Consider the following 12,390-nt stretch of genomic DNA (forward strand, 5'->3'; position numbering starts at 1 on the left):
GATTTCTGCTCTAAACTTTAGTTCTTTCTGCCTGCCTAATTTTGGTTCTTTTTATTGATCATTTTCTAATTTTATAAGCTGTGTCATAAAGCTACTTATATAAGCCCTTCTTCATCCCTAATGTATACTTGCAACACTATAAATTTTTCTCTTAGTACCACTTTTGCTGTGTCCCACAAATTCTGATAATTTGTGTCTTCATTCACATTTGTTTCCAGGAATCTTTTGATTTCCTCTTTGATTCATCTCTGACTCACCAGTTGTTCAGTAGTAAATTGTTTAATTTCCAGGTCTTAAAGTTTTTCTATTGTGTTTCTTTGCACTTAACTTCTACTTTCAGTACATTGTAATCTGAGAAATTGGGCCATACAGTTTCTATCCTCTTTTTTTTTTTTTTTTTTTTTTTTTTTGGTTTTTGGATCACACCCAGCGGTGCTCAGGGGTTAATCCTGGCTGTCTGCTCAGAAATAGCTCCTGGCAGGCACGGGGGACCATATGGGACACCGGAATTTGAACCAACCACCTTTGGTCCTGGACCGGCTGCTTGCAAGGCAAACGCCGCTGTGCTATCTCTCCGGGCCCCAGTTTTTATCCTCTTGATTTTATGGAAGTATGTTTTATTGGATATTATGAGATCTATCCTGGAGAAAGACCATGTGCATTTAAAAAGAATGTATATCCAGTTTTCTGGGTGTGGATTGACATATATATATATATATATATATATATATATATATATATATATATATATATCCATATATATCCACTAGGCCATATTTTTATTTTTATTTTCACAGCTAATATATTCTTGTTAGATTTCAGATCTATCAAGGGGTGGCAGAACAGTGTTGAGGTCTCCTACTATTATAGTGTTGCTATCGATTTCTTCTTTTAGATTTGTCAATAATTGTATTAAATATTTTGCTGGTTCCTCATTGGATATGCATCTGTTTAGGGGTGTGATTTCTTCCTGTTGTATATATCCCTTGATTAGTACGAAATGTCCATGTTCTTCCATTATAACTTTTCTATGTCTAAAGTTTGTGTCATCTGATATAAATATGGCCAATCAAATGTTTTGTAAACACTTTGGGAGTTGTTTGCTTGGATGATTTTACTCCAATCTTCGATTTTGAGTCTGTTTGTTTTGACTATTAAAATGTGTTTCTTCTAGGCAGCAGAATGTTGAATTCAGCTTTTTGATCTATTTTGCCACTCTGTGTCTCTTTCTGGTTCATTTTAGTCCATTGACGTTGAGGAAAATAATTGTCATGGGATTGTCATTTTTATGTAGGATTTTGGTGTGTATCTTGGTCTGTCTTGTCTTAAAGTAGACCTTTTAATTTTTCTTTTAAGGTTTATTTTGAGTCTGTAGAGTTTCTGAGCTGTTGTTTATCCATGAGGCTCTGTATGCTTCTTTCAAACCTGAATGTGAGTCTGTTTGGATGCAGTATTTTAGGGGCAACATTAATTTTGTTGAGTTTTGTCACTTTATTCTACCAATACCTTCTGTCCTTGAAAGATTCTTATGAAAGATCTATTGTAAATATTAAGGATACTCCTTTGAATATAATTTTTGTTCTTGATCTTTCTGCTTTCAGTAATCTATCCCTATCTGTGGGATTCATCATTATGACTAAGATATGTCTTGGTGTGCTTTTCTTTGGAACTCTTTTAGCTTGTACTCTTTAAGAGTGCAGGATTTTGTTTCATGCAGTCTTTAGCTCTAGGAGTTTCTCTCCAATGATGTCCTTGACTGTTGATTCTTCCTAGGGGATTTTCTTCCTGGATTTCTGGAACTCCAATGATTTTTATGTTGTTTCTGTTGAGTTTATCAAAGACTTTTATTTTTATCTGTTCACATTCCTTGAGAATTTTTTCCATTGTCTGATCATTTGTATTAATTCTCTTTTCCAATCTCTTTTTTGTATGGAATTGTTATGCATTTCATCTTCCAGTTCACTGATTCGGACCGCAGCTGCTGTTTTCCTTTTGAAGAGGCTTTCCAGTGAGGTTTTCATTTTGCTTACCTAGTTTTTCAGATCTGTTATTTCTTTTTGGAGTTTTCTGATTTCTATTTCCATATCCTCTTGATTCTTTAGCTTTTGGGTCACCCCGGCAGCGCTCAGGGGTTAGTTACTCCTGGCTCTACGCTCAGAAATCGCTCCTGGCAGGCTCAGGGGACCATATGGGATGCCGGGATTCGAACCACCATCCTTCTGCATGCAAAGAAAACACCCTACCTCCATGCTATCTCTCCAGTGATATCCTCTTGATTCTTATTTGTGGTTCATTTAGCTTGATCCATTGTTTCTTTGAAAATCTTATGAAAATCCTCTATATTTCTTCTCTAAACTCCTTATCTGAGAGGCTAAAAAAATAGTTGAGATTTTTTTTGGTCATTGTAGTTGTCATCTTCATTCTCAGCATTATGTTGGCCTGCATTGTTTCCCTATTGTCATGCTTGCATTGTGGTATCTTCCTTGTGTTGCCCTATGGTTCATTAGTTAGGAAATGTGAGTGGCAGTGAAGTTAAGTGGAGAGGCCACACTCCTCTAGCTTTGTAGGCAGGGACAACTCACCTCTGAAGAAGTGCCCTCAGAGAACTTCTGGGCAAGATGATTCAAGGTCTAGCACACAGCAGAACAGAGCATAGAGTCACAGAGTCACAATATCTGCCATGTACTAAAGCAAAAATATTGTTAATATTCTCTCTAGTCAAATCATGAAATTGTGTACAAGAGTATTTAGAGATTAATGTCTAATAAGCTAGAGATTAGAGTGCTTGTCGCTAAATATAAAATAATTCTATGTTTATATGGCAAATAATATATCTAAATTATAATAAATTAAATTTTATATTAAAATAGTAGAAAACATCAATGAATATTGTTAATCTTTATTCAGATTGTGTATTGGTTGTATCTCCTTGCAAGGTAAGAACTGTAATTAGGTTCTTGGCCAGAAATATAGTATAGAAAGTAAGGTGCCTGCCTTGTGCCTGACTTCAGTTCAATCCCCAGCACTGTCTATGATCATTCCCATGAACTACCAGAGGTCACTTATTAGTGGAGAGGCAGAAATACTCCCTGTGCTTGACAAGTCCAGTGTAATCCTCTCTCCCCTTTAGAAAGAAAAAGAATCCAGCTGCTAAAATTGATAAATGAAGAGTATTTTGATTCTAGAATGTACTGAGTATAATTAACAATTATTGAAGTAATCCTAAAATATAACTATAATATGCATATAAACTTATAAATATTTATAAATAATCATATCATATGCAAGATGAACTTTTCTGAGTTGCAGATAGAATCATAAGCACATGCTTACAATCTGAATGGTCTAGTTAGAGGGTCACTGTTTGTCCCTTTACACTGTTGGCTTGGCTTCTAAAGACAACAACTTAATCTTCAGCTCTGCTTGTTACTATTTTCTAGCTTTTATCTAACCAAAATGAACTTTGAAGCCTGAGTGATTATACAATGGACACTTGTCTTGTATGCAACTGACAACACCATATCCCTAAACCCCACCAGGAGTAATCCTTGAGTGTAGAGTCAGGGGTAAGCCACTGGGTATGGCCCCTAAAATCCAATAATCACCAAAAAAAAAAAAGGCCTTTAAATTCTTTAGGACAGTTATAATCAATTTTCCAATATTTTCAATTTTACAACTGATTTTTTTCAATTTCATATTTGAAAAAATTTATAAACTTCCCCCAAGAAATACTAGAAAGGAATTCCTCTAGAGGAAGCATAAAGTTCTCTATAAAACAGACTCAACAAATACCATATTCATGACTATGATTATAAGAAGGAGGAGGTGGAGCTAGGGACACACAAAAAACTTAAATTGTATCTGTAATGTGTTTTTTATGAAAAATTCAAGGAAAGGAAAATCATGTCTCTTACTTGTGATGGAAGATATATGCGCATTTGATTAAAATATGTTTACCTTAATGAGTTTTTAAAAAATAAATCTTCCCAAAGAAACTTCTAATACAGATTTCCATGCCGCTCAGCTAGAGATCCCTTTCACTTTCTTAAGATCAGAGTCTAAGAATCATCATTTTTACTAAAGCCATAGAGGACAATGGCACTGGTGACGAGGCTAAACTTACGTGATTCCCCACCAAATCAAGCCCAAGTACATATCAGAGTCCCTGGTGTAGATCCCAGACTGTAGCAAGCAGAAATATTGCTAATTACATCCCTCAACCAAAGAAACAAACTCCACCAGCAGGAGTTGCTTGGCAAAGTTCTATTTTGCATCAAAAATACCTCATTTCACTCAGACATACTTATTCTGACATGGAACAGTCTGAAGCCAAACAAACTGGACTTTAAATGACCAGTGATGTGGTCCAGTGAGGGCTGGCTGTAGAGAAGGAGAATTAAGCACATAAAGAGACAAATAAACCACAAAGGTCTATCTCATCTTTAAATTCTCATTGGCAGTTCTTAATGAGCTCACAGATCTGGCCATTTTGCTCCTCTATTTTTGCTCCCAACAAGTGAGCCATTGTTTAACTTGACAGAGACATTAAGGACAGTTACTAAGCACAACAAATTTTCATAGGTACAGGGTGAGAAGAGGCTAAAATATTTCACAGAGCTAATGAGCAGGTACTTTTAGAGTAAACTCACAGCCATTTCCTATTCTATGTTTCCCTATATTGTTGTCAATATCTAAAAATCCTAAACTGTTTTTATTCTCTTTTGTCCTGGGTACATTTTTCACTTGTCTGGATTTTCTAAAAGCTCTAAACTGTTTTGCTCAGGAAATTAGCCAAAACCTGGGGTCATTGTTAGAGGCACAATTTCCAGCTCACCCCACTAGTGAACAATTTAGGTGATAGATACTTTATGTAAACAAGTATGTCATTGTCACCTGCCATTAACATCTGTTCAAAATAGGAGGGCTATTAAAGGGACAGAATCTTAAGAATTTCAAACTTGAAACATTTTCTTTATTAAAAGGAAAATTGTAAATCAAACTCATATATTTATGTTTTCTATGACGAATTTTTTGTTTTGTTTTGTTTTGTTTGGTTTGGTTTGGTTTGGTTTTGGGCCACACTCCATGATGCTCAAGGTTTACTCCTGGCTATATACTTAGAAATCGCTCTTGGCTTGGGAGGATCTGGGAGGCCGGAGGATCGAATCGCAGTCTGTCCTAGGTCAGCTGTGCAAGGCAAATGCCCTACTGCTTGCTATCTCTCCGGCCTCATCTCTGTGATGAATTTTTTTATAATACTATATGGTCTTATTGTGTTTCTTCCCAAGTTTTTATCATAGCATTTATTCTCTTCTGATTGCTTTGAATCATGAGCCAGTTATGATGAAATTACAGTCTTTTGATTGCTTGATTCAAAAGTATTTTTACTCAATACCATTAGTCAATAAACTAATATTTGAGAAATATTTATGCAATGTGTTTTATGGTACTACAAAGCATAACAAGTAGCAAGGCTTCTGATGAAGAAAGAATAACCTTATAATTGTAAATTCTAAAATAAATGTTTATCTTTATCATTTTATTCTTTTTGTGTTGAAAAATGGAGCTATGGTTTAAAAAAATAAATGTATCTGGAGTCCTGTATTCAATTACTTATAAAAGTTTGTTTACACAAAATAATTTGTTGGACCTTCCATAGCAGATATCCTGAAAACTTGTTATATTTGGCCTAAGCATCAAACTTCAATGCTAATCTTCATTTCTTTCTTCCTACCTTCTTTAGGTTTCTATTATCTGATGCCAAAGAGAAGAGATATTATTCCTCCCAAAAGCAACTGACAAGGCTCATTGTCATACTGATCAAAGCTACACCATGTGGAAATTGTTTAGATATTTATTCAAATGCCATGATGTAAGTAGAGTGCCATCTGCATAGGGAGTTTTGCTGACTGTTGCTCTGATTTTGGCATTTAAACAGTGCCACAAAGCTGCTATTGTAACATAAATAGGCTCCACTAGCTACAGGTACATACTGCCAATTTAAAAAAAAATAAACATTTTTATTGTCCTTCATGAATTCCACTTGACAAAAACAACTGTTTTAGCAGCACCTAGAATACACTTTTCTTGTGTCCACTTAAGCTTAGATTTTACAACTTATGTTTATAATTAAAACCATCAGGTAGCCCAGAACAGATTTCTGTTCTCTGACCTAAAACCAAGGTAAACTGACAGAGATGCTATGATGGTATAAGATCCAAGGAAATCTAACTGAAATTCAGACGTTAATTACAGGCTTAAAGTGTTAACTTTCTTTACTATTTGTACTCTGAGTCTAGAGCTCTATAGTTGGTACCAACCAAACCCTAAGAAACACTTGTAGGTCCCATGAAACTATTGCTCTTTCAAACAGTGAAGTGTTTAGATAATGATCCTGTTCTCTCCTTACCTTTTAATTCTCATGGGCAGAATTTTTCAGAATGCCACAGATGTGAAATTATAGAAACAGACAATGCATTTATTACATATATTTGCAAGACAAGTGGCATATGCAAAAGTAAAGAAATTGCTTATTGGAAAAAACTATATAATATATTGACACAGGAAATTGGAGATAATGGTTACAGGATAAGATAGCATTACATAAAGCAAAATAAAATGAGATAAAATTGTTTTATATATATATTACTGTATTTGTCCTCAAAACTTGCAGAGTTTATTTAAATTCTAAAGAAGGACTGGAGCAATATACAGTGGGTTGAATTCCCAGCTTCTCATATGGACCCAGAGCACTGACATGAATGACTCCTGAATACAGAGTCAGGAATAAACTCTGAGCATCGTGGGCGTGGCCCAAAACATAAGAAATAAATATAGTAGGGTCCATTCTCAAACACATTAAAATCTATTTATTAGTTTAGCACAAACTTTTTTGCATATCTCCAAATATTTGATCTATAACAAATGTTAAGCCAAAAATAGTTGGGCATCACCAATAACCAAATGGATAAAAAAAATCTACATGATCAAATAAAAGTAAATACAAAATAATATAAGCACACAGTCTGATCCCTAGACATTTTGAAAGTTAAGGACAATGGAAGCCTGTGACATTTTATGAAAAAATATTATACAAAAAATAAAAGATGTGACTCAAGTGTCAGAGCACAAATCTTGCATGTATAAGGTGGTCGTTCAATCCCCAGCACCAAACACCTCTCAGCCCCAATATTACCATGAATGTGCTATGAGTTGTTATGAAAAATAATAATAGTAATAATAGACTGGAGGTATGGTTCATAGGAGCAGCACATTTCTTGCATGCATAAGACCTAGGTTTAAACCATAGCACCAGAAAAAGTTTAATAATAAAAACATGAACAATTTCAAATCTGAAAGTAATGTAAGAGCACAGGTGAAGGGTATAGAGCATATTGGAGGTGGTAAAATGAGATAACAGCATACATCAAAACCGTATTTGTCAATCAATTAATAGTAGGGGGACAGGTGAAGAGAAAAAAGGTGGAACCAGAGGCGGCATGATTGGAAAGGAATATCTGTGTCAATGTGGCAATAGCTTGCAGTAATTTATGCATTGTTTCTGTAAATGAAAATATAATAATCCTATTATCTAAATTATAAAAATTATAAAGTAAAAATGTGGGTATCTAATGCAGATCATACATACAATGGACTGAAAATATTTATTTCATAGAATATTTAATTGCATAGAGAGACTCTGCAAACCCTACCTCAGCGGATGCACCCCTGGGACCCTTGGGACTTGCACTGGGTGCATCAGAACCCCCCTAACTACACTCCACCTGCTAGCTGCCTTCAGGTCAGAGAAAAAAATAATAAAAGCTCCGCAATCAACTTCCGTTCCAGCTCAGGCCTTCTTGAAGATATAGGTTGGTCACCTGAGTTTTGCATTTTAATGTTTTATCACATTAGACTCCAAATACAGTCCTCAGCATGGTACTCCAATTTACCCATCTTCCATTTGATTATGCCTGCTATCATGATCTAATGCTTATATCCACAGACACCATTGAAGTAGGCAACTGCACATCATAGACTTATGGTACAGGTCTTGTTCATTGACTATGTTGTTACAATTTGATTTTTTCATTTGTTACCATTATTGTTTTTTAATCTAAGCTAGTTTACTATTAGATCATAATGAACACATTGTCAGTTTGCTTCCAGAAAAGGAATCTGGACGTTCGAAACATGCTAGACCATATGCCATTGGATATACTTCTCTTACAGAGCCCACTATTATATTGATTAGTACCCTACACATGAAAATTATGATTGCTCTAAGAATGCTCCATGCACAATCTAACCCCAGAAACTTTTATCTAGCAAAGTTTATCCCTACTATCGATGAATTGCCTAGAAGCTGGGAACCCTATGTGTCATGTGCCAGCCTCATTTTTTTAAGTGATCTGACCCATTTCATAAGGGTCAGTACTTCAACTGTAACCTACTAATAGATCTCTAATGTCTGTCTATATGTTTGTTTGAGTACGTACGTGATGGATTCCTCTATGTTTGAATAATCTGTATTTTTTGTCTATTCCCTGCTTATATTGTATGTAGTCCTTGTTATATAATATTCCACTCATCCTCCACTGCCTATCACCTTATAAATCCTTTATAAATCTTCATCTATCCTCTAGGAATCCTCCTTAAGGGACAAACCTAAACCACAAACAACCCATACCTATACCCCATATAACCCCTCCCATATATTATTCCCTCCCCCTCCTCCAGAAATCCGACTATCCCTTCACCCCTCAATCCCACCCCCAATATCCCCACCACATTATAACTTTTCACCCTCAATTCTTAATCTATTAGAATCAAGACCGACCTCCTACCCCAACGAATCAGTACCCACTACCCAAGTGAAGAGACACCCACTCAAGCTCTCACCTAGTTCCCGTCAAGAAAATACAAACAATACCCCAACAGACTCATGCAGTTTGGCCCTCTTAATCACCTCTCCCTAACGGGGACTATGGCTTAATACCGGAACTAGCTCCAAAGGACCCCCACTGCAAGAACTCTACCCTAACCTCCCTGCCTGGACCGCACACCTCACAAGGAAATCTCAAAAGACAATGGGGGAAGCCTATACTTTCATCATAAGTATAGACCTATATAACACTACCTCTTACCCTGTTTCTCCCCAAATGTAAAATAATCTCCGGTTTCACTTTCTCCCTTTTTGTTTTTTCTCTTTTTCTTCTTTTCTTTTTTATTCTTGTCTGTTCTTTTGTTTTGTTTTGTTTTAGTTTTTGTTTTTTGATTTGATTTGTTTTTGCTTCTTTTGGGTAACTCCAGGCGACGCTCGGAGGGTGCTCCTGACTCTGTGCTCAGAGATCGCACCTGGTGGGCACGGGGGACCAAGTGGAATGCCGGGATTTGAGCCACCATCCTTCTGCAGGAAGGACAGACGCCTTGTCTCTATGCTATCTCTCCTGAACCCACTTTATTCCTTTAATTAAGTCTTTTTTTTTTAGATATGTGTGAGCATATATATTTTTAGTTTTGGTGTATGTCTGTTATCTTCTCTCTCCACCTCCAAAAATCCACCAGCAATATAATGTAGCACCACTTCTTCCTGCAAAGACATATTAAACAAAGGGGGAAATTTTACATGTAAAAACAAGCTCTTATCTACTAAGAACTCATACTTCTTTACAACACAGGGACATCTCCCACTCTAAATGTGGAACCAACTTAGACTCCAGGGAACTCGACACCTACCATCCAGCCTTGACTCCTGGATCCCAGACATAGAAATGACAGAATTCTCCACAACAGCTCCAGGAACCAAACCCCGTCCAGGGCATTCATAATGCTGCTCTGATGCCAACATGCACCAATTCTAAATTTATAACCTGACAACGAGAAAATGGGAACAACTTGATCTAAGAGCAAGTTGTCCTTCCTCATCAGCCAACCATAAGACAAAATTAGAAAACATGTCACCCTTTGACCTGAGCAAAAGCCAAGATCACTATACAGATGACTGGTTGTTACAACTAGGACTCGACAGTACGCATCCAGGGACCAACAACGATAACAACAACAGCAACGAAAACCTCTAGCCTAGCTTTTGGTCTACGATCTGTTCAACAAACAAGATCTACAATTCCAGAGGTCTGACTGAGACAACCTCAACTGAACAACTGAACGGGTCTTATGGAAACATAACGAAAGACCTTATCCCAGGCTCCATCCTAGAAGCAACATAATGACCAAGACCACCAACTACAGAAGATGGATTAAAGCGACACTGAAGAAGCAGAACTGCTAAAACCACAAAGAAAGACTCCATCATAAGCTCCATTCCTTACGCTGCACAGTCGCCAAGATCTCGATACAGAGGTCTGATTTTACCATCCAAGATGAAGCAGAAGTCTTCCATACACTACAAATGCACCGAGGGGAGAGTAAATGATCATAGAAGAAGTCTACAGTTAATCCCATGACAGTATACTTTAGGGGTGGAAAACCCTGTTACTCCTAGGCCAAGGGAAATCCCTCTATAATATCCCCAATACTTAATGTGCCTATGCAGGGGGAAAAAGAAAAAAAAACACAAAATAATCATCTTTCCACACATTTATTTATTGATTGATCAATTTTTTGACATCTTTATTTTGGTGTAGATATTGCAGTTGATATCTCCAATTTTATTTTATTTCATTTTATTTTATTTTATCTTGTCTTTCTGTTTCTTTTTGCACTCCAGCATGATTTGATTTCAGAACCGAGACTATTGTGTGGTGCTTGTCTTTATTGCTGAAGTGCTCACTGGATATTTAATTTGATATTTCTTTCTGTATTGTTGTGGTGTTTCAATTACCTTTTTCATGTCCTTTCTCAAACTGAAGTTGAAAGCCTCTAGAAGGTCTCCACCCATTCTCAGCGTATTTGACTTCTATTTTTTTTCTTATTTTGTACCCCATTATATTGCCTTTCTTTCCTTCAAACAAAACCACATAACTCGATTTATCTAGCTCTGGCTCTTAAATAAAGGGGGAAACAAGGGAGGGTACCAGGTCCAAACAGATATATGACCACTAATAGTAAGCTAGACAAAGAGGGGACCACCTACTCTAGCAGCCCGGGGGGTGATGGTGGGGTATATTGGTTGCAGAAAGGGAACTGGGATGGGGGGAGAACAAATTTAGTGATGGGTATTCCCCTGATTCAATGTTAATATGTACCTAAAATACTCCTGTGAAAGATATGTAACCAATTATGATCACAATAAAAATTTTAAAAAATATCTTCATCTATCCTCTCATCCTTTCAGTCCTGATCTCATGTCTCCCCCTATTTCACCCTCTTCACTCTCAGTTCCTAACCCCTCAGGAACCATAACCTTCCCCCTACACCAGCAAGCTACCAGTAGACTTCCAAAGTATAAGGACACCCTCCCAGCCTGGAAAGAAGCTATAGCCACTGCTTCCACAGTCCCATCCTATGTGGCCCTTGTTCTTCCACCTCCCCTGACTGTACACACTGCTTGCTTTGGGATTCAACTTCCAAGAGACCCTCAAGCTTGAGAAAACTACCTGATTCCTGACCATTTCTCAAACTCCACAAAACCACAGAGAGGGATGAAACTGGGCTCTGAATTTTAGTCCCCCACACACTATCTCAAAAGACTTAAAGAGAATATCTATATTTTTTTTGTATTTTCTGTAGATGCATTTCCTTAAAAATCTTAATTCTTATTGTCTAGTTCCATATGTAGAGGTAGCTTTCTCCATCTCTTTCTTGTATCTACTCAGTAGGAAATTATAGAAGAAAAGTCTTAGTTGGGATCTGAGCTCAGATTAAAGTCAGGTTATAGAGATTGTTTAGCTTACTACTTTTACCCCCATATATACCAGGAGTATCATGTGGTATTGCTCCTTTGTGCATAGGCACACTAAAATGAAAAAATCTTACATATAGAAAGAAGTTCTTATATTCTTATATAATAGGGATTTTTTTTCTTCTTTTCTCTTCTTCCTTTATGCGCTCTGCCATGTTTTTCATCTTAAGACCATGGCTTTTATGTGCTTATCTTTATTGTTGGAGTGCTCACTGGATATTTTATTTGACACTTCTTTTTTGTACTGTTGTGGTGTTTCACCTTCTTTTTCCCCTTCGTCTCTCAAACCGAGGATGAGGATATATAATAGGGATAGGACCTCATGAATTTTTTTAATATATTTTTATTTTAATCATAGTGGCTTACATATCATTGACAATAATATTTTAGATACATATTAACATAAAATCAGGGGGATTCCCATCACTGAATTGTCCTCCCTCCACTTCTGTTCTCATCCTGCCTCCCATATCCTCCTCCCTCATCCAAGGGGCTGCTAGCATGAGTGGTCCCCTCTGTGCCTAGCT

The 12,390-nt window shown here is 36.7% G+C and overlaps 1 protein-coding gene across 1 annotated transcript in view; it reads left to right on the top strand.

The window, feature by feature from the left end:
* Nucleotides 1-5,849, top strand: part of VWC2L (von Willebrand factor C domain containing 2 like) — a 331,484-nt gene extending 325,635 nt beyond the window's left edge. Inside the window, exon 4 of the mRNA XM_049784207.1 lies at nt 5,744-5,849. Coding sequence (XP_049640164.1) covers nt 5,744-5,799 — 56 coding nt within the window. The 3' untranslated portion in view covers nt 5,800-5,849. The remainder of the gene's footprint in view (nt 1-5,743) is intronic.
* The last annotated feature ends 6,541 nt before the right edge of the window (nt 5,850-12,390 follow it).

This window comes from Suncus etruscus, chromosome 1 (genome assembly GCF_024139225.1).
Source record: "Suncus etruscus isolate mSunEtr1 chromosome 1, mSunEtr1.pri.cur, whole genome shotgun sequence".
Taxonomy (NCBI): Eukaryota; Metazoa; Chordata; class Mammalia; order Eulipotyphla; family Soricidae; genus Suncus; species Suncus etruscus.